General features: G+C 34.6%; 2 protein-coding genes and 1 long non-coding RNA gene across 3 annotated transcripts; all 3 read left to right on the forward strand.

Moving 5' to 3' along the window:
• Window positions 1-2510: 2510 nt before the first annotated feature.
• Window positions 2511-8620, forward strand: LOC114417359 (cytochrome P450 78A5-like). Its single transcript, XM_028382531.1, has 7 exons — window positions 2511-2896; window positions 3540-3739; window positions 4001-4645; window positions 5277-5427; window positions 5830-5979; window positions 7267-7436; window positions 7963-8620. Exons 1-7 carry the CDS (start codon window positions 2575-2577, stop codon window positions 8068-8070), a joined length of 1746 nt encoding a protein of 581 aa, XP_028238332.1. The 5' UTR covers window positions 2511-2574; the 3' UTR covers window positions 8071-8620.
• Window positions 8621-12638: 4018 nt separating this feature from the next.
• Window positions 12639-15322, forward strand: LOC114417360 (protein MAIN-LIKE 1-like). Its single transcript, XM_028382532.1, has 3 exons — window positions 12639-13471; window positions 13586-14245; window positions 14352-15322. The coding sequence occupies exons 2-3, from the start codon at window positions 13802-13804 to the stop codon at window positions 14790-14792; spliced, it is 885 nt and encodes a 294-aa protein (XP_028238333.1). The 5' UTR covers window positions 12639-13471; window positions 13586-13801; the 3' UTR covers window positions 14793-15322.
• A 520-nt stretch (window positions 15323-15842) lies between these two features.
• Window positions 15843-23097, forward strand: LOC114417362. The gene is made up of 8 exons (XR_003667736.1): window positions 15843-16328; window positions 16417-16530; window positions 16817-17013; window positions 17113-17197; window positions 17288-17387; window positions 17505-17556; window positions 19668-19822; window positions 22719-23097. It is a non-coding gene; the product is annotated as an uncharacterized LOC114417362 (long non-coding RNA).
• Window positions 23098-24071: the final 974 nt, after the last annotated feature.

Genomic DNA, 24071 nt, shown 5'->3' on the forward strand with positions numbered 1-24071 from the left:
CATTGCTAATTCCACTTTATCCCTTCCCATCCGATTCCAGTTTCACAACATTTGCATAAAATCACCCATTCACCTGATATCCATTTATAACTTCCCTGATACATGTCCCAGTATTTGACTGCGAGTTAATTCTTTCGGCCACAATTATGCATAAAATTTGATACTCTAAGTATTCTTTTATTGTCCAAACTAATTATAAGAAAGATAGACTCATTTTAAGATGTATTAGTTACTACTTTTCTTTGGTTCCAGTCATTTTGTGAAATCTATTAATATTAGGGCAATCACGCATTAGTTAGGAGTACATATGGTTGCGTTGATGCAATTCTGTTGAACTTTGTTTTATAGTCTTGGTATGATGCACGAGGGGAACAAGAAAAGAGAAACAAAAGAATAAAAATAAATGAATTGAAATAATTATGGGTACTAAATAAATTATCTAGTTTGGTTAGATTCATTGTACAAGTCTTATATTGATTAATAATCTTATTACTTTATCACATACTGCACAATGTTACTTTAGAGGATTTGCATTGGCATGGTTTAGTCTTCCATGAAACATAAATCTTCACAAAACCTTTGAAGGAAGAAAAATTCGTTTACGAGATTACCATCAAAGGCAACGTTCTTTTAGGAAAAGAAGAAGGTTCAAGTTCGACACCGGATCTCCGACGAGTTGCCGTCGGGGACTGCCACGATCTGCCGCCGTACTTCGATGGTGTCACAAGAAATGCCCTCTACGAACAACTTCACTCTATCGCAATCCATCCTTAAATTCAGTCAATTGTACACAATCTCTAAATTCACTCTATCGAAAATCTGAAAAAATAATCAAAATATTTTTTTTTAAAAATATAAAAAATAAAAGTAAGATTTTTAAAATTGAATGTAATAAAACAAATGATTTGGTTCTATTGGCGGCCACTGTTCTGCCATAATGATTCTTTAAATACTGTTATCAATGTGAAAATGACATAAAGTGTAGTTATTATCACTATTTTACTTAAAATATACTTATAAATTTGTTAATATATATAATAATTACTTTAAAAATTATATTTTATATGATTTTTCTTTAGTTCACATATTACCTATGAATCAAAAAAGTTCACATAGTACCTGTGAATATATATTTTTAAGTCAAAACATCTTTTTAAGAAGTCAATTATTCTAATTTTAATTTTTAAAATTTCAAATCCTAAAATAGTTGTCTTTTAATATTTCTAAAGATTATTTAAGATAACAATGTAAAGATGAAAATATGAATTTTTTTTTTAATTTTGATAAATAATTAAAGGATAAGATATTTTTAACCTTATATATTTTATTGAATTTTTTTTTTAGTTCCAAAATTTAATATTGTATAATTTAATTTTTGGGCTTAATAAGAAATTTGTTATTAGTCCTTATTGCAGACTAAAGTTAAAAATCAAGAAGAACTTAGGGAGTGAGGAAGGATTAAAAATATATATATTTTTTAATAAAATTCAACGAATAAATTACATAATTGTTCAAAAATTAAAAATAAAATTCAACAAATATATAAGAAATAAAAACATATAATATCATTAATTTAATGTAATAATTGCTTAGGGAGTGAGGGAGGATTAAAAATATATTTTTTTTATAAAATTTAGAGACCAAATTATATAATATGTACACATAAAAAGTTAAAATAAAATTCAATAAAAATATAAAAACTAAAATATATTTTATTTTTAGTTTAATATAATATACTAGTTGAATTATTAAAATCCATGACATCATAACTGAGACGACTTCTCCTCACCCACGTGACCCCTCGCATCGCCACCTCAACTTTCTCATCCTCCGAAGTCCCCACACACACAACACGACAAAGCGGAAGTCCAACAATGACAACAACGTCGTCTGCACACAAACAAAGTCAGAGAAATCCAACGAGTTGTGGTTCATCCCAACACATCTTGAATTTGGCATTAGAAAATGTGAATTTGTTTCTTAACCAAAATATTTTTTAAAAAGGTAATCAATTTTAAGTATAATTAAATGTCTGTTTATGAAAGGAAAAGAGAATGAAAAAAAGAAAAATAAATTAATAAAGATTTATATTTATTTTATTTTAATTTAAAATTTTATTTTTTTTCACTCTAATTAAATGTAATTAAACTTTAGAATAAAGATTAATTCGATAGATAATCGAAATATAGAAACTTGTGAAATAAGTGTTAGGATCTTATCAGAAAATCAGAAAGTGAAGGAATTTAATTAAGATAAAGAGAAAAATAAAATAATATAAGATTTATATTTTTATACTTTATTTTAAATTAAAATTTTATTTTATTTCACTTTTTTCTTTTCTTTTTTTCACTCTAATGAAATGTAATTAGAACAAAGATTAATTTAATAGATAATAAGAAGATAAAAACATGTGAAATACCAGAAAGATTTTAATTAAGATAATTAGTTAAAAAACAATCAGAACAGAACCAACACCATCATAATCATCATCATTGATTGGTCATAAACTCATAACATAACTACCAAAATCCTCACTCTTTCTCTTCTCCCATTCTGACACGCAAGAAAACGATTATGAACGACATCATCGCGTGTGCTGCTGCTGCAGCTAACTCTTCTCTTCCAACCTCTGTGTTGGGTGTTCTTCACTTTCTCCACTCCCGAGGAAGATCCTCCTCTTGTGTTCACACTCCCTCTGAACTTCTAAGGGACTTTGCCACAAGAGAGTTCAATGCGTTTCTGTGGCTATGTCTCGTTGCTGTCACCACCCTTTTGCTCAGAAGACTCTTCAATCTCTTTAGGCTGTGGCATAGGGCCAAAACCATTCCTGGGCCACCCTCTCCCTCTTTCTTTGGACACTGCAAGCTTTTTTCCCGGCAAAATTTCACCTTCACTGGTGCGTTTTTCGTAATCATTTCTTTTATTTATTCTATTTTGAATGATCCATCTTGTGTTATGCTGGTCGTGATCTTTTTGTAGTTATTATAAGAAAGAATCAGTTTTTTGAGTTCTAGAGAAGTGAATTTCGGGGTAGTCTATAAATCTGGATTTTGTAAGTTATTGGGTCTTATTATGGTGATTTGGGGTCTTGTGTTATGCTGGTTCATGAGCTGTTTGGTTGTTGATGTCAGTTTTCTGTTAATTTTCTTTTGGGAATTTGTTGTGGATTAAAAGTGTTTCATGAAATGCATACCTTTTTGGTTTCGAATTGGTTGAGTGGGTGGGTTGGTTATAAAGTTATACATGGAAAGAGATGAATTCCTTCTTATTCCTTCCACACCAAATAACCTTTTGTTAATAAGAAGTCATCAATGAAGTAAAAATATGACATAAGAGTTTAAAGAACACTTAATATTGCTTTCTTTCTTTTTTTATGCTCATGAGGGGTATTATTCTAGATTCTAGATTAAATTGATTGTGTAATAATGCCAATTTTGTGGTTTTGCACATGTAGTGATTTGCTTTTGGCTGAGTAATGAATAATATTATGGCTGGATGCAAATTTTTTAGACTAATTACATAGGCCTTTTGATTTCCAGACGTGTTGTCAGAATCCCATCAAAAGTATGGACCTATTGTTAAGCTGTGGTTAGGTCCTACTCAGCTGTTGGTGTCCGTTACGGATCCAGCACTAATTCAAGAGATGCTTATAAAGGCCAAGGATAAGTTGCCTTTTACCGGAAAAGTGTTTCATCTTGCCTTTGGGGAATCAAGCCTCTTTGCCCCTTCCTTTGAAAAGGTGACATGTGAACTTTTGTGTTTCTGATTGGAGTTATGAAATGAACTATGTGATTTGTTCCACAATCTTAATATGCATGGGTCATTCTGTTTTGACTTTTGAGATATTCTTAGTTCTGATCAAACTACTCTTCTGTTCATATATTTTTATTATGCATCTCAAATGTCTGCAGAAATTACTGATCCTGTTGTTTTTATGTATCATGTTCTCATTCTGAGTTCTGACTACTGCATATTGGAATATCATTTAAATTGTCTTTAGGTGCAAAAGAGAAGGGAACTATTGGCAAATGAATTACATGAAAGATTGTTGAAGAGTGACGATGTGATTCCTATGAAGGTTGCAGACTTCATAACAGATAAAATAGAAAACATCAGAACCAAACGAGGTATCAATTCTAGGTTGGTTTCTCAGCATATGGCTTTCACAATAATGGGAGCCACATTCTTTGGAGATGGCTTCTTGGCTTCGCCAAAGGCTGCAATATATGAGGAACTGTTTATGATGATTGCTAAAGATGCTTGCTTTTGGGCCTCCTATAATGTAACTCCTTTTTGGAGACATGAATTTTGGAGGTATCAATGCTTATGCACAAAGTTGAAATGCTTAACTCAAGACATCCTTCAACATTTTAGAAAAGGCTGCAAACTATTTGGCCAAACTGACCAAGATGTACGAAATGAAAGTTCCAACAAAGAAACGAAGTCAGCAGATGGTGCACAGTGCTGTTCTGATGATGACTTCCAAGATTACTTTTTCTTTCGTGATCTTAAGGATCATCAAGATGGTAAAGAAGAACCTTGTGGGAACATCATGCGTGTGATATTTCATGGATGTCAAACTACATCTGCTTTAATCACCAATGTATTGACTAGGCTTGTCATGCATCTGGAAATACAGGATAAGGTTTCAATCTGTTCATTCTGTCTCCACTGTATGCAATTTGTAATTGCACTTTATTGTTAATCATTTTATTTTAGTTTGTTCTCCAATTAACAAAACCAAGAGTCTAATTCCTATAATGAATCTTCTTAAATGATGATGTATATTTAGTGTATCTGTTTATGTATAAAGTTAAAACCAGGAGTACACTTTGGTTTTACAATCTGCTTGATAAGAGTACTGTTTAAGGTGAATTTGTTTAAATAATTAGAATATTTTCTGATCCTTTAGAAAGGACATTCTTTGTTAGGAAATGTGCACTTGCTCTGTACCTCTTATATGACATTTGTCTGTGGCTCTGTCTGCTATATGCATATGCTTTTTCCATGGCAGAAGTTACATTTTCTCACTTTCGTTTTTGAGATGAAATTTCTTAACTACATTGTTGTAAATACAATATCATTTTTATTGTAGTATCTTTTTGAAGAAAAACCACGTTTCTGTCAGAATAGGATTTCATTTCATTTATATGCTCAAAGGTGTGTTTACTGTATGATTTTCAATATCAAATGCTGTTTTATATTTTTTATTTGACTGAATGCAATTCTTGATGTTTTCCAAGGAAGCCTGTTACTTATTTTGCATTCTTTTGCAGGTTTATTCGGAGATTAGCATTGTAGGAAGAAACCCATCAAAATATGAGCATGAAGATGTTTATAGGATGCCTTTGTTATTGGCTACAATTTATGAATCTGCACGCCTTCTGCCCACTGGTCCAATGCTGCAGAGGTGTTCTTTGAAACATGGTGAGATATTGCTGCTTAAGAAAGCATGGGTGTACTTTACTGTGCATTATATGAAATAATTTATTTCAGGCTGAGTTTCTTGTGTAGAAAATCTAACTGATTTGTAATCTTTGCAAGTTTTCTGTTTAGCTGTGGGCACTGCATACATGTGCTTATGCATGATTTCAAAAGACATATTAAATTTGAATATTCTAGTTCCTACGATCCATTAAATAGGGCTAGTTTGAGAGGAAGGTTGTGGTAATTTAAGGCAATACCAGTATGATTTACGCGCATGTTTTGGAATAATTATTTTTGATAGTTATTCTTAATGGATTAAAATCTAGTTTAGGATTGCCTTAAAAAATTTCTATCCATACTCCTGTTTTCATTTGTAATCATTAATGTTCGTCCTTATGTCAGACTTGTGCTTTGCAACTGGTTTAACCATACCTGCTGGAGCTGTACTGGTTGTACCTGTCGAATTGGTACACAAGGATGACTCTAGTTGGGGGAGTGATGCAAGTGATTTTAATCCTTACCATTTTTTGTCAACGGGTACAAAAGGATCAGGTACGAGCCTCGATGCTTCAAAAACTCATTTTGTATATTAGCAATCAAGAATCATAGATAAAACAAGGAAAAAAATGGAAAGAGAAACAAAACTAGAGAGAGAGAGAGAGAGAAAATTGTATTTTCTTAAATATTATATAACAAATAATTGACTGGACCTTCTAAGATGAGATTGAGTCCATCTGTCCATAATGGATACAGAATTGAGGGGCCAAAAATCACAAAAGATCTGTAAAGAAAGTTGTGAAAGGTTAGCTGCAGGCCAGAGCAATAGACCATGATAAATTGTCCCTTTGTGATACCTTTTTTTATCACTTTTCAATGCCCCCTCAATGTTACCCAAGAACCTTGGGAGAACATGATAAGCACCCAAACACTTGGGGAGCCCTTCTTTAAAAGCTAGGTTAAGTACTCCACTGAGCACCCCATACTAATTGATGTGGGACTTGGGCAAAACATAATTTCCAAGTCCCTATCATAGCACCCCACCATGCTTTGTAGTCCTAGCACCCATGTGGGCTAGCTGTGCACTTGCTCTTTGACTAGTCCATGGTGAATACTGCAGTGTGTCAGTGTCACCACTCACGCTGATAAGAACCTTACGAGAACCACAGCACAAGATCTAGTTGTTGTAGTTGGAGAGCCCAAGACCTTATAAACTTCACACTAGAATCCCATACTTCCATTGTGGGACTAGTCCCATAATGTGCAATTGGATCCTAACACCCTAACTGTGCATTACAATACTTTGTACCGTTCGTTTATTTAATTTTCTTATGACTTTTACTTCCTTTAATATTTTTGCAGTAGTTTTACTTTTCTGACTTGTGTTGGATTACAAACAAACACACACACACACATGTATAAATACATATTTAATGTAGGCTTGGGCTGAGCTTCTATTTGTTTTGCCAGCATATATTTCCAATCTGCATGAGTTATGTTGGAATACATTCTTCTATACTATGTTTGGAGAAAGAAAATGATGACATTTCCTCTTGCTAATGCCTATGTTAGTAAATTCTAGCTTATCCCCTATACAGAAATTTTTTAGTTTTCGTGTTTGAGTAGCTTTTGTCATCTCACCTCTCCATTGCCTCTTCCTATTTGGTTGGGCCATGCTAGAAAGAAAAAAATCTGTCTAATTTGGAATGAGAATTGACTAGTGTGGCCAGTATGATATTAAGCCTTCATATTTAGAACTTCTATTATATGCTCTCTGTAGGTGGTAGGGGATAAATTTTTTTGCTCATCTATCTCTAACCTTTTGATATCGAACTCTTGCAGGTTCTACTGAAGACCTTTCTATTACAGGAGTCAGTTCATGTGTACTAAATGATCCAAATGAAAATGCAGCATTTCTTCCTTTTGGATCTGGTACACGTGCTTGCATTGGACAGAAATTCATCATCCAACTTGTTGCCTCAGTGTTGGCATCATTGCTAAAAAAATATGAGGTTCGTCCTATGAACCAGTATTTTTCCTCTTGATACCTATGTTGTGAGAGAAAGACCTAAACATAATTCGAAATTATAAAATTGCATAATGTCAAATATTGAATACTTGTCAATTCAGAAAATGAAACATATAAAAAGGAATGGAGATGAGGAAATGGACAAGGAAAGTAACTGTATGAATGCAAAGTGGTCGGTGGTAAACTTATGATGATGTGGCAAAGAGTGGTGGTTTGTAACTTGTAAGAAGTTTGTGTTGCTTTATATAGAGAGCCTCTAAAGCAGGATTGTTTGTGTTGTTGTTCCAGGGTAAATGGTGAGCAATGGTAGCACATGTAACAAAGTGAAAAGATTTTAATAGGCTGAATTAAAAGAGTGATAACTGGCATTTTACAAGTATTTTCTTCAAGTTATGATCCCATGGATGCTATAACATTAATTTTTTTGTGTTCAGCATAGTGTATGGTTGGTACTTAATATATGAAATGTGTAATTGTTCTGCAACAACTGATGTTAGTTTTGAATACAGTTACGGCTTAACTCGGGATCAGATGAGGACTCAAACACAACCTTGAAGAATAATCTTCATCAGCATCATCCTAACTCACAGATATTATTTGTGAAAAGGGACCAGTGAAAGAAAAGAATCACAAGCATACTATGCAAATAAAATTGTTGGTTTAACTCAAGTCAACGGCACCGAAAAATATCAGCACCTTTCTTTTTAATTTTCACTACACTCCTTCCAAGATGAATGGGGGAAGCTCTCCTCTGGCTCATTGTAGTCATTGGGAGGATGGATGTAACCTGAGTTTCTTAGCTCAAGTTATTTTTCCTCCCAGTTTTTAAACATTGCCCTAGTGTTGGCTTCAGGCCTTGACACATCTTTTTGTTGGTGTTTTAAGCACTTTGGGTCTATTGTTTGCCTATGCAGCCTTGGGTTTTCCTTCCCCTTCTCTGGATGTGGACCTCTTTCTTTTTTCTGTTGTTATCAACTTTTTCACTTCTTGCAGGAAGTTTGTTTTTGTATCCTGATATAGTCAAAACAAAATGTACTTGGGTTGGATAGTTAGTGTATCTTAACTATCAGAATTTATGCGGACCATCTGTTTAGCCTAAAGGAAGGTTGACTATAATTATAGATGCTTTATATATTGGCATTTGAATGAGAAATGCTATATTATGTATTTGTTTTTTTTATCCGTAGAAATTAAACACGGTACTAGGGGGTTTACAACACTCACACACACTACTCAACCAATTGAGTTAGACTCCATTATATTATGTATATGGTAGTATTGGTGTGTGAACTCAGGACATTGTGCTTTTTGTGTCATGCATGTAAAAGCACATTCTGTTGTAGGACGGTGAATAGTCATCACTTAACAGACTTTGACTAACAACAGGTTCTAAAATTAAACATGAAAAGTTTTTAGGTAGTAAAATAGAAAAAAGAACAAATCTTCATTTTGGTAGCTGGCAATGTCGGATTTATTCCTCAAAGATTAAAAATTTAAATTTATTCCTTAAATGTGCAAAAAATGTGATAGATTGATCCTACCTGCCATTGACTCTCTTCTGTCACCTTAGCGATGACATAAAAGATTATAACTGTCACTTGTCATTCATGTGATTATCATGTGTTATCCATGTGACTAAAAGTTGATTTTTTAATTTAGTCTCTGAACTAAATAAGTTGTTATCATTTTAGTCTATGAACTTAATCGTTTATTGATATTTTGTCCTTGAACTTAATTACATACTGTCATTTTGATTCCTGATCTTAATCACTTACTGACATTTTGATCCCTTAACTATGTATTGTCATTTTGATCCCTGAAAGTACTTAGAAATTTTAAATTATATCTCATGTTGCATGCAAATTATTAGCATAATCATCACCATATCCCCTTAATTCTATTTCATATCCCTTATATTTTTTCACCTTTCTCTTTCACATTTTGTAGTTCATTTTGACTTTCGCATCCACCATTGCATGCAATCGTCATTTATTCTTGAAAACATGAGTTCAAATAGGAAAATAACAGAAAAATATCTTAAAAAAATTGAGGCCTAAATATGATTTTGATCTTTGATATATACCTGAATTTTGCGTTTGATCCCTAATAAATTTTTCCTTCGCATTTATTTCCTGATATTTGAAAAGTTTTGTTTTAGATCTCGCTGATGCCATTCGTGGCGATTTAAAAATCGTTTTGTTTCAAAATCAAATTTAAATTTTCTGAAGGTCAAAAACTACCAAAATCATTTAAAATAAAAAAATAAATAAACTTTTCTCAATCATTTCATTAAACACCTTTCCCCAATCTCAAGGCTACCTTTGTCTAAAATCAAACCCAACCGTTAATTCACACGCAATCCAAAACAAAACCCAAAACTAGATCCTTTTTTAAAACCTCAACAACAACCTTCTCAATTTCGGTAACTTCATCCTCAATGGTGATAACGACAACCCCTTGCCACCGCCCTTCCTCTCGTCAGTCCTCACTCGTCTCCGGCCACTAGAGCATGTCGCGTCCGCAAATTCCACGTCCTCACTCCAATAATTGGGGAAATACCTCTTCCTCTGCTAGCAGTGGTGGCGTCTCGTTCATCTCGACATCATTATTGTATTTTGTGACCTCCTTGCCGAGAATTGTGTCGCATCCTTCATCTTATTGGCCTCGGTCTTGAGATCAAGCATGAGCTTTTCCCTGACGGCGTCGATCCCCTCATCACCGACGAGGAATTGCGAGGTGTGTTTGTGTGTCGGCATTAGTAAGCTGTGGCGGCAATAACAACTCAAATTCGTGCGGTGGTGAAGATCGAAAGCGTCGACAAAGGAGTTAGAAGGGAGTTTGGTGCAGTGAAGGTGGCACTGACTTCCGTACTTCAAACAAGGCAACATGAAATTGTGAAGAGGCTTCCAATGGATACTCCAACATCCGACGGTGGAAGAAAGAGAAGAGGGTTGAAGGGAGAGGTGAAAAAGAAAAAGAAGGATGAAATAGGAGAGAAAAAAATAATTTTTAATTTGATTTTGAAACAAATATTGGTGGAGTAGCCACAAATCACATGTCAATGACTGAATTGGACTGACAATGACGAAGGACAGGAATCTAAAATAAAACTGTTCAAATGTCAGGGAGAAGATATGAAGGAAAATTTATCAGAAATGAAAGACAAAGGTCACGTATATATTAAGGATAAAAAAAATTATTTATTTATTTTTGTTAATAAACATTTTATAGCTTGTTTAAGAAGTTATATTTTATAGAAATAAAAAAATTTAAAATTATTAGAGTATAAATATAAGATAAAATTTTACATCAAATAAAAAATAAAAAAATTGAACATAATATAAATCAGGAAAAGCAAATCCAAGGACATGGAGATCTTTTGAAGGTACTGGAGCATGTTTTTTTAAGACAAATTATATATATATAAAAGTATGAAAGGGGATTACAAAATAAGACACTATACTCCATATGTTAAGCCTTGAATCATTATCCCAAAAAAACCCTCTCTACAAAAAGCACCAAAGGGTGCTCCGAGGGTCCCTCCCTTCATGAACACAATAAAGGATTAGTATACAATAAAGTTCTTGCTCTAAATTCTCTTCCCTCGCAAACAGTGGGCGTCTCCACTGAAGTGAGCGCACAAAATTTTGGCCTTTCCATCTGCCAAACTCATACAAAAGCATCTTAATTTGTTTACTGACACTTGGAAAAGTCGCAGGAATTTATCCTTTAGTGGCTTTTCCCCCACGCACCACTCATACCAAAAATGAGTATGATCCCCATTGCCAACGATCCTTTTAAGATTGTTAGAGAACAACTGAATGGGACACAACGAATTTAAATTCGCTCCAATCATATCTTTCCACCGATGACATCGAATTAGAGGGGGATTGAACCAGACCATTTTGTATAGATCTATAACTGAAAGATAAGAGTCCCTGCCATATCACATTCTGCTCTAATAAGATTCTCCATCTCCATTTCGCTAACAAGCTGACATTAAACAATTCCAGATTTTTTATGGGGAGATGCTAGGTGCACCCAACATTTTTGTTGGTGCACCCAACACTTAAAGGTAAAAGAAAAAAATATCCCTAGCCTCTTTTTAAAAAATTTTGTGCACCCAGCTCCATTTTTCATGCCGCGACTGCGATTCTTCTTCTTCAGCACGCCCATTCTTCTTCTTCTTCAGTGCACCCAGCCCTTCTCCTTCATGCCCCTGCACAGTTCTTCTCCAGCCCCCTCTGCGCGCGTGGTGGTGTCTTCTTCTTCTTCTTCTTCAGTCTCCTTCGTGCTCATGCGTCGACATTGTCGAGGTAAGCTTTGTTCTCCCTCCCCGTGCTGCGTTTCTGTTTCCATTGCTGCTTTTGATCCGTATAGGCTTTGAGTTTCATCCGCACAAGACATAGGTTAGGTGTAGATGATCCGCATAGCCTTTTCGTTGTTCCGCAATAGACATAGGTTAGCCGTAGATGATCCGCATAGCCCTTTAGTTGGTCTATAGTAAACAACTTGATCCGCAATGAGATGATCCGCGCTAGTGTTAGAGATAATCCGCATTAGTGTTAGGCATGAACGAAGCTTCACGTGGATCAACTTGATCCGCCTGAAGCTTGCGGATCAACTTGATCCATAAATATATTTTAATTTTAAAAAATTTGTAATTTATGAAAAATGGTTTTAATTAGTGTTTAGTGTTAGTTTTGAGGCTTTTAGGTTGAAGTAGAGTACGGTTGAATTTGGAAAATGCTATTTGGTTTGGTTTTGAGGCTTGTTTTAGTTGTTTTATTTGTAATTGATACAATATTTAATGTGCCGAGGCGCCTTTTCTATGTTTTTTATTCTCCAAATACTGTTTGCTCTTTACTTGAAGTTGCAAGGGATTAAGTCCCTCATTCTATTTCTGGTGGAGTCCTTTTCATCTTTAATATAATGTTATTTCCTTGAGCTTTGAGTGAACCCGTTCCCTACTACACATCTTTGATATTTGAGCATTATCATATGTTGGACATTCTATTCACTGTGCTACTTCATATCCCATTATGAATAACATGCCTATAATCTGGTTAAATAATGATTTGAACGTATGTCCTCTCTTAAGAAACTTATGTTATACCTATTTATTGTGAAAGAAATTTTCTTCGATTTTACATGTGTTTTACATTAATTGTATATGCGCATTACCTTATAGAATGAGAAAACTCAATTTTGTGTAGCTTTGAAAATGGGTATTCCATTGCATGATTGAAGTCATAACAGAATAGAATAAATCACTTCTGTTGAACTTCCAAGTTCCAAATGCTCAAATAGTCCAAAATCCCATTGTTGATTAACCATCACACATAAGCAGGTTGTGGGTCTATTAATGTTATCATAGTTGAGCATAACATTCATACCATGTCTCCTTCTTGAATATTTCTACGTGCAAAGAGGCCCCATCCATGTATGCCTGGAATCATACAAAGTACCCATAAAACAGTCAGAAAATTGACCACTAAAGCAAATAACCCACCTTAGAAAGAGAAGAATTACCTGCAAGTGATATAGGCGTTCTTAGAAAATTAACATATATTTCCCCTTCTTGTTTGAACAAGTTAATATTGTGATGAAATTGTGTGGTTTAGTGATGAAATTTGTGGTAGACATTTGCAAATCATGGTTAGGACTACAGGATTAGGTCATGCCTTAGGTAGGGTTGTTGACATAGGTATGGAGAGAGGGGATCGTGATGATTTTGACGGTGCTCCCTAGCATCGAAGGCCTACTGCATCGGCACAGAGGCAACGGGTACATGTCACTGTTGCCGATGATGTGCATGTGGTGCCTGTGGTACCTGTGGACTCACTTGCAGTAGTTGCTGATCAGCCGATGGTAGATGCTAACGCACAGGACATCGGTGCACACACCGGTGCAGAGGCTGCTATAGATGAGGCTGAGGGATTTTCTGGTGGACTCAAGGACCCATCAGTGCTTACGGAGTATGTTGAGCATGTTGCAGCCAACATATGGTCCGAAGAGGTATGTATAATATTCAATTTAAGTTATTTGTTAAGTATTCTTTTTTTATTGAGTTTTTGGTTACTTTAAAATATTATTTTAATAAATTGTCTGTTCCTTTATACTTCAATTCAGGAACGTCCTGGGTTGAAGTTATCCTTCCATGGGAGGAAGGTGCATAAATTAGGTAGGCTTGTTCCTGCAATTGAGGAGATGATTGTTGGGACATGATTAAGTTCTTTGATCGCGTGTTCAGTAGACACCGGCGATCAGGGACTTATATCCTCGTTTGTCGAGAGGTGACACTGGGAGACATCTAGTTTTCATCTTCCTGTGGGGGAGGTTTCGATCATGCTGGATGATGTCGCGTCTCTTCTTCATCTGCCGATCGTTGGCGACCTCCATGCCTTCCAGCCTTTGCACATCGATGTGGCGATGCTGATGTTGGTTGAGTTACTGATGGTCTCACCAGAGGTAGCCATGGCCGAGACAGGACATTGTAATGGACCATACGTACGCCTGTCTTGGCTACGAGACATATATCAGCGCAGATGTCAGACCCAACATTGGACAGCTGCAGCTCGTGCTTATCTTTTTCATCTTCTGGGTTGCACTCCTTTTGCTAATAAGAGTGCAACCCATGTTCATGTTGTGTTCTTAGACGCCTTGCGTGACCTCACTCAGACTAGGAGGTATGCATGGGGAGCTGTTGGCCTCGTGCATATGTACGATCACCTTAATGATGCCAGTATCAGCACCAACCGACAGGTTACTGGTTACATCACATTGTTACAAGTAATTAACATGTTTTTCATAACTTAATTACAAAAATGTTTTAATGACGGTATTTTATTTTAGATGTTCATTTGAAATTTGTATGATTTTCATGTAACCTCGGTAGTGTTGGATGTATGAGCATTTTTCGTCAGTTGCGGAGTGCAACGCTGATCCAGACTACGACGAGGTGTCACCACGTGCGTGTCGGTGGATTGCCACGAAGAAGACTGTCAAGAAGATATCTACAGTGACGTACAGGCAGCGCTTGGATCGTCTCAGGATTCCAGATGTCTGCTGGATGCCATATTGGGAGCACCGACCGGTCCAGGACTTTCATTTGATTTCATGTTTTTCAGGACAGCTCCGCTGGGGTTCCGTTGTTGTCAGATGCAGGCCGAAGAGGGTTATGCGCCAGTTTGGATACGTCCAGGGTATTCCTGCACACCCTGACGGTTCATGGCTGTCATTTGATGACGTAGACAATAAGTGGACGCACTACTCAGACCATCTTGCGCAGCAGGTGACATATGTGTTGTGCTTGGTTAGTGTGCGCCCGACTACATAGACTGATTCTTCGTCATATCGCATCCATTCATGACTGCGCCACAGACATCAGATCCTCCTCGAGATGCATCTGTGACGCAACCTAGACGTATCCCTCAGGTGCCAGAGTCACGTATCCCTCAGGAGCCAGCAACAACATCGACACATGCGGATTCTGATGCGGACAAGCCTAGACATGCAATGGTAAGTGTTACTATTTGGTTAGATGTATGTCATTTACTTGAATTATTTTAATACTAATTTGTATAATTCGTTTGTTTTCAATTTAATGGGAGGCTTGCCATGCCATCGCCAAGACATTGGAGCATCATCTCAGCCTAAATGAAGTCACGCTAGGCACATCGACACATGAGGTCATCTAAAAAATGTCTCAGGATTACCAGGGATGTCACAGAAGACGACAATGTGTATGCGAGGTCTCGACGTAGGCGGCGCACAGATCAATCATAGTTTATTCACACCTTTGATATTATCAGTTTTGGACGATGTATTTGACTGAACATTTTGTATATTTTAAGTTATTTTGGTTAATAATATTAGTTTATAATATTAGTGTTAATGTGTACATGTTATTTATGTTTAAAATACTTGATTTGAAATTCATCGAAATATTATGAATGGAAGTAACTAAATTAGAAATGTTATATTATTATTGCCTTAGTAAATTAGAAATGTCATTTAAAAATTAAAACATATCTACATTATTTATTACCAAGTAATTAATTTAATGAAAATTTGTTTAAATAAAGCTTAAATTTTCAAAAATTACAGTCTATTGTGGATCAACTTGATCCGTAAAAGACTTGCGAATCAAATTGATCCGTAAAAGACTTATGAATCAAGTTGATCCACAAAAACAAATAACACAGGGAAAATTTTGGCATTTGTTAACGATGTTGGATGCACCAGCAATAATGTTGAATGCACCTAACAACATCCAATAATTAACTACTTCTTCAGGAATGTGGTTCTTGAATATTCTTTTTCGACCCCCCAAGGCGGTGCCTGATCCTTTTTATGGACTTGGAAATGCGGGAATCTTGGACATTGGAGACTCTGGTTCTTTACAACCTTTTATTTTGATTGAGCTTACGAATCAATTACTCTGCCACTGATTGCGCACTACAACAAAGGGAAAGGGTTCCCTTTATATCTTTTGTGGCTCGTGGCAAAGGAACAACACTCTCTTACGTGCCTTTGCTTCTTTCTTTCTTTTCATCTAGCGAATTCATAGATATTCAATCTGCAGTGACCCTTTCTCTCTATCTCTTTTTCTCGCATTACTACCTTCTCCTCCTTACCATTTTCACATACCTTTTTATTGCTCCCATTTCTTTCTCTCTCTCTACATCCTTTCTTGCTGATAAAGCAACTCTTTCTTCTTCAGTTCCATTCCATTCCTCACAAGAGTCTCTGCATTCTTGATTTCACAAGAACATACCCTCTCTGCAAGAACCCATTTTTCACTTTTTCAGCTTCGTATATTCGGATTCTCGGGAGTGAAAATGTTCGATGCGCCCAAATTCTATTCCAAGTGGTAATAAACCTTCTCTGTTTCCCTCCTTTCCTTTTTTATTTTCTTCTTAAAATAACAATAATGATGATGAAATTAAAATGTGAAACAGCAAATCGCGGTTGAAGTTAACAAACGCAAGAAAAGGAGCGCGGTGCTGAGATTTCTCAAGAAAGACATGGCCGACCTTCTTGGGAGTTCCCTTGATTACAATGCATATGGAAGGGTATTTTTTTCCTTGCTATCTGTTTCTTCACGTGTCTTTCACAATATTTGGAAAGAAATGTATTAGGTTCTTAATTATTCAAATTTAATTTCAGAGAAATATCTAATCTTTTATTAGGTTCTTAATTATTCTTCTCTCCTCATATTTCAAGATCGTATCAAAGCTTATTATCTTCCGATTTAAACTTGATTTTTTAATTTGTAATTTGAATACGTACCCCTGTTGTTATTTTTTTTTTTCTCTTTTTGGTTTTTGTTCTAAGTTATATTGCATTCTTCAACTGCAGTTTTTATTGGTGGCACAAACAGATAACATTGAGACATCAGCATGCCTCATAAATCCTCAGCAAGTGAAGTATGGTTGCTTTTAAACATTTTAAATGAGTGGAGGGGGTCTACATTGATGTTGACTGACTTTTATTGTATATGTTGTCGTTTTCTCCTCAATGGAAAAGGAGTACTCAATAGGACTAATGTTCAAATGGTCTGTTGTATATTTGTTCTTACATTCTTAAACATTTTAGTTTGGAATTTTTTTCTTGGGTATGACATCAACTTCTATCTCTGTCATTTTGTTAATCAGGATCCTGGACCACAGGTGCCAACTAATGTGACTGGTATGCTTAAATTTGGGACAAATCTTCTTCAAGCTGTGGGCCAGTTCAATGGTAAGCATTTAAAATTACTGTTGTTCGCTGTCATCCTAATAGCTTTCAATATATGCATCTTACTGTATTGTAACCATTATCATTGTGAAGGTCGTTATGTTGTACTAGTTGCCTATGAGTTTTACACCTTTGCTTGAGGATCCAGTTCTTCAAGATTATCTTCAGCCTGCTGTTACATCTGTTGATTCAGGTATAATTTGGATATTTTGGATGAACTGTGGGTTTTTTTTTTAAATACTACATCTAATTGTTATTAATATTTATTAATCCACCATTGGTAATTCATTATCTTTTTGCCTATATATAGATTTAGATATTATCGAGGGGGCTTCACAGATTTCACTTAATTGTCCAATAAGGTATGTTGTGATCTTCTTTGTTCATGACACCAGTCAATGATAACTAGAAATCCCATCTTTAGATTGGGCATAGTAGTAAACATAGATGGCAGTTGTTATTAGAAATCCAGTTTAGTCTCTCACTGTCTCTGGATCTAGTCCATTAGAAAGTTTTGCCCCTTAGCTGACCTTGAATTGGAAGAATGAAGGAATTAGTCATTTGTGCTGTTATCCTTTGTATCTATTCACAATTAATATGTTGATGGTCTAATAATGTTTTGGCTAAATCTAGTTTCCTTTGGCCATGTTTGTGTTGGAATTTTAGTTAGAACAACTTTATGTGTTCATTGTAGAAAGTCAGAGGTAACAAGTCCTCTTTAATTAGCCGATCTCTAATATTAAATTATTAATTATATAGTTTATTCATTCAGTGCTATTTTTATTTTTTTTTGTAATTTCACTTTAATGGAACTTATGCCCTATTTTCACTTCTGGTACCTTTCTCTATTGTGCTACAGTTAGATATGAATGAACAATGGTTATGTGGTTGTCATGTACAGTGTTAGTTTGTGTACTTTCACACAAACTATTAGTTTCACTTCTGTTAGTTTGTGTACTTTCACACATGCCTTCTGTGAGCGACAATCTAATTGGACATATAAGTTGTTAACTATCGTTTGGTTTTGATTCCGTGTGAGAAGCGAGTGGTAAAGTAGTGTAGCTGAAACGTGAGATTCTGGTGATACTGTTTACTTCTTAGGTTGGACTTCGATTTTGTGTTCTATTTCAGTTCATTTTGAAGTTCACGATGTCAGCGTGGCTCCGTTTTGTGACTAACTGAGATGATTGATTTTTTTTTTATGACTTAATGTGTGGCTGTGATCCTCTGATTGGATGAATTATAAGGTTTATATGCATTTTCGTAATTCATTAGTCACATGCAGATAAAGCGAAGGATGTAAACTTTGGTTGTGTTTTTACATTGTTAATTAGAATCATAATTTGCACAATGTATGCTACCAGGTGAAATGCCAATGGTGGTGTTGTAATAATTATATCGATTAGAATATAATGAGTCATTTTTTTCTGTCACCGAATTATTTGTGCATTCGTATAATTTTATAGTATGCGAAGCCACTGTAGGTTGGTATAACTGATAAACCAAACATTTGAAATTCTGCATCAGCATTTTATTAATTACAGAAAGAATTTATAATATTAGTTATTGTAATAAAGTCATTCTTTTAGACTCACTATAGGCAAAATGTGTTCCATCGAGTTGTAGACTTGTAGGCACGGGAAAGTAATCCGCCTTTCATATATGTTTCTTTTAATTACATTACTGCATGCAAAATTTGTAGTTGAATGACTTGAATCCCATTACTTTACTCTTTTCTGTATGTTCAGAATATGAATTGAATGATTGGATCATAACTGTACAAGGTTTGATGATGAAAGGGAAATGATCTGTAATCTGAATGGCTATGTTTAAACAAACCATCATTGCCTCAAATTGACATCATTTGACTTGTGAAACTGGCTGTACATATTTATCGATTGATATTTGATTAGTTTAAATTACTAAAACATCAGTGTCTAGCTTTGACTTATACTATTTGGAAACATAGGAACAACATCATTTTCTCAAATGCTACTTTCAATGCTCACAAACTAATGGATGATGCAGTGTTTCTTCTATGGACATGGCTAAGAGGCTTGGAAAAGAATTTCTCTCTTCACTTCAATCAGTGGTCCTCAAATCTCAAATTTGGCTTTATTAGGACAGGAATATAGGAAACTAGTACAGTCCCTGTTCTATTAGACTACAGTGGGATCTTTCAGCTTGTATAATTATGCATCTAGCTAATCTAGATGTGTATTATCTCTAAAACCTGTATTTTTTCAGTACCTCTGGTACTCATTAATGTTATATTATATTTTGGCTGAGCAAAAAAAAAAAACTAAAACATTGGTGTGATAACAATAAAAATAGAAAAGGGAAAGAATGTGATAATATTAATTTTACTTTAGAATTAGATGAGCATAAAGTTCAATCTAGATTGTTTGTGGCACTAAATTCTACATGATTGGCTTTAAAACACCTTACTGGTATAATTTATGGCCTCTTTCAGGTAAAACCCTTGCTCTAAAATCTTCCCATGATTCTGATTCCTTGTCTTCTGGGATTGCCAAATCTGATAAAGTACTTATTCCTCAAGATCAAGATAACTCTGCATCCTTGACAGATCAACTTGAAACTCCTGATATAACCTCATAGGATACACAGGTGCTTTTCTCCTACTCCATATCGAATATGTTAATGTAATTAGTTTTGAATTTTTGTTGTCACACACCTTTCTTTTTACATGGTTTTCTTGCCAAAGACATCTGGAGAATGATTGAAAACTTTGTGGCTTTTTTATTGCAAAATTGGTGCAGTTTATGTGAGTTTTTAGCAGTGTTCATTATCTGATAGTAACTAATGAGCAAGAAAGAATCTGGAGGATGGAGGGAAAACAGATACAAAAACATTATCACTGTTATGACCACCTTTGTTTGATGCAGTTATAGCTTGGTGCTCCCAATTGTACCAACCTGTGTCACCCTTTGAAAATCTTGTAGCACCTCCCTGGCTTCAAGTTTTGGATTTCCATGAATTCCCTCCAACTGCTGGACAATAGTCACCCCTTTCTGTTTCTAAATCTCATGCTAATTGCTTGACATCCAAATGGGTATTTGGTTTAAAGTTGTGGATTATGTGTTTTATATCAGTTTAAAGTCCCCCAAGGAAATAACCAAAATTATCTTCTGGTAGTTTTCTCATTTGAAAGTAAAGAAGAGATTCAAAGGCTTCTATGTAGTCCTCAACATTTCCCATTTGCTTTAACTCAACCTAATTTTCATAGGGATTTTCAACCTTTCTTATACCAAACCTTGCAATCAAGGCTCTTTTAAATATTGCCCATGTAAGACTTGGCTTTGGTTTCTCTCAATAGTTTGAACCCATGTATGGTTGGGCACCCCATACCATAGTTGTCAATAGCGGCTGTAGCGGCCGCTATAGCGGCGGGGCGGAGCGGAGCGGCACCCATCCGTGACGTACACGTGTGTAGCAGAGCGGTTTCGGGTGGCGGCTGGAGCGGCCGCTATCGCGGCGGAGCAGCGTAGGTTGCGGAGCGGTTTTTCGCGCCGCTACTTCGAAGCACGATGGTTCTGAGTGGGTTCGGTGGTTCTGTTCTAGTGTTGCTTCTGTTGCTTCTTCTGCTCTGTTTTTTGTTGCTAAGAAACCCTCAATCTCAGATCTCGCACCTGCGCGCTCTACCAACTCTTTATCTCCATTTCTTTCAAAATTGTCCTGCCTTAATTATCTACCATGTGTATACTGTGTATCCACGTTTTAATATACCATTAGGGGATTCAACAAAACAAAACATATATACCACTAGGGTTGGCTTATGTAGAGGCAAACAATATTAATATATAATAATAATGTTAATAATTAAATAATATAGAAATAATATTAAATAAATATAATAATATCATAGTTTTATAATATTAAAAACTTATATATATATATATATATATATATATATATATATATATATATATATATATATATATTTGTTTTAAAGTTTAACATTTCTAGTTAAATTGTAGCTGAACAATATTAATATACAATAATAATGTTAATAATTAAATAATATAGAAATAATGTGAAATAAATATAATAATATCATAATTTTATAATATTAAAAACTTATATATATATATATTTGTTTTTGAACATATATATATATTATTAATTATTTATATATTTATATTTTTGTTTTTGAACATATATATATTATTAATTATTTATATATTTATATTTTTGGTTTTAAAGTTTAACATATCTAGTTAAATTGTAGCCGAGCAATATTAATATATAATAATAATGTCGATAATTAAATAATATAGACATCATATTAAATAAATATAATAATATCATAATTTTATGATATTAAAAACTTATATATATATTTATATTTTTTTGAACATATATATATATATATATTATTAATTATTTAACATATAAAAAAAACATTAGAATAACGGTCACCCCGCTATCCCACTTTTGAGGTTGGCCGCTCCGCTACGCCGGTATTGACAACTATGCCCCATACTAAAATTGGCCAACTTAATCCATCAATCACCACCAATTCATGCCAAACAATGTGGATGGTTCACCACCATTTCCCCATGGTTCTCGGGTCAAGGTAATTTTTCTCCTGAACAAAATATTATTTTGTTGGATTTGGATAAGCTTCATATTTGTTTTAAGAGGTGATACACATACATGACTGGTATACAACATTATTTTTGTGTCCATGTCTCTCCATCCCATCATTAAGTTCATTTTAAACATCTCTCTTTCTCTCTCTTGGTTGTACAAGTGTCATTTCTCTTATTTTTATATATACTTATTTTATCAAATAACTAACTTTTGCTTTTCATTGGCATCTAAGTACTTGTATGGGTAATGAATTCTATATCAAATAATCAGGGAGCTGAAAGGAAAATAATTGTATATTGTGTGTATAATACATTCTCCAATATCCTTTTTATAGGGTAAGCAACTATGCCTAGAAAAGGAAATGAGAAAATAAATATCAAGTGCTGAGATATTTTGGACCCCCTAAAATATCTGTGATATTTATAACAAGGTTTTTCCAAATATATGTTCTGGTTCCTCATTCACTGCTTTTGATTTGTGTTTTCCCTTTTTATGAAGAATTACACTGTGAAAGAAGATAAAATTCTTTGCATGTGTAAAGAAGAGACAAGCACGTGACGTATGATATCTGAAAAATTGTCCTCTATAATTTTCAAGCTTACAGATATTTTTTTGCTATTGTATGCATTGCTCTTGCAAACCACACCCATTGTGAAAAAGCTAAGGAAGTGTTTTAGTTGGTCTGTCTTTCTCTTTATATTTGGTATTTTTAAGTTAATTGTTTTGTTAGCAGAACATCATATCCTTGACTACTTTCTTTCTCTTATTATATTTCTTCTACAAAAGAATAAGTACAACTTCTTAGCTAGGATAATCATACATGTTAAATGTTTCTAGATATCTTGAACTAAGCTTTGTGGGTATTCTATGTGAAGTGTGAACTAAATATCTCTTAAACATATATTTGTAGATCCGCATGGATACTCCCTCTGGAATCAAGGACTCAATTCCTGCTTGGATTAAGTTTTCTGTACAGGCTCCTGGTGAAATTCCATACAGGGGAATATACTATGATCCCCTAGAAGAGGTAAGATTGTAGACTTCTTACATGTAGGATACACTTAGAAAAAGAGATGACAAATCTAAATATCTCTTTTTCCATTATGGGATAGAATTGTATCTATGGCCTCTCTTTGTAGTACTCATCATGGTTTCAACAGAACTTTTAATGCTGATATGCAATGATGTTGAAAGTTTTGTAGTTTTTTTTAAGCCATTGCCAAACTCTGGCTTTTTTCTTATATTAGGAAGAAATATCCCCCACTCTTTTGCCCAAAGGGATAATGTTATATATATGATTTCTGATTTCTCTCAGTACTTATAACCAAAAATAAAGATAGTCAATACTGCCATATTTAACAATGTTTCATAACTGGCAGAATGCATGTTAATGTTGAAGGTAGCACTGTTAGAATATTAGCCTATGAAATAAAAAAATGATCTGTTACAGCAGTCATTCTATTTATCTGTATAAAACTGGGGTATATTTCAAAATATACTTGTGATGGTTACTTATATTATATTTTTCATTCTAATGTCATGCACTACTGCAACGGTTTTATTTCGTTCCTATGTCTTCAAACATCCACATCCAAAGAGACCAACATGATCACTTAGAATATATGAGTCACACATTGGAATGAGCAGTCCGTGAGCATGTTTTTATTTCTTGATGTGATATCAACAAGTGATTAATTTCTTTTCCCTTTCCTTGTCTTATTTCAAAGTCAATGATCCATTACATCATAAAGTTTGGTATTTTTTTTATCATGAATCATTGTCCTTCCCTTTTCCAATTCTCCTTCTACTTTCAAGTTAATCTTTTTAACAAGAAGAAACTTCCCAAGACCTTGACACCATCACCATCTCTGTTGTCGCAGAACTCATGCGTTAGCCCCCTAATATAGGACCTCGAATATGTATTCAAGAAGAAGTTTGATGCAAACAGCAAAAGACAAAATATTAAAGTGGTCAAATACATATAAAAGTATGGTTAAGGACATATATGTTATGAAAGGCTAACGGATCCCATTAATGATATTATATTTTGATGAGGGATCAAATTATAATTATCAAATTTGGGGTAACTGATGGCGGTTACCAATCGAATGGGTTACGGTTGTCCCCATCAATAGAGAGCAATGCAACTAATATAGTTTTTTTCTCTCTTTACCGTGGCACAATTAAGAGAAGAAAAGAAGGATCTCTACGATGGTCATAAGATAATCTGATCAACCTTTCATTATCATTTCATTGTACGCTT

The sequence above is a fragment of the Glycine soja genome, chromosome 6 (assembly GCF_004193775.1).
Source record: "Glycine soja cultivar W05 chromosome 6, ASM419377v2, whole genome shotgun sequence".
Lineage (NCBI taxonomy): Eukaryota > Viridiplantae > Streptophyta > Magnoliopsida > Fabales > Fabaceae > Glycine > Glycine soja.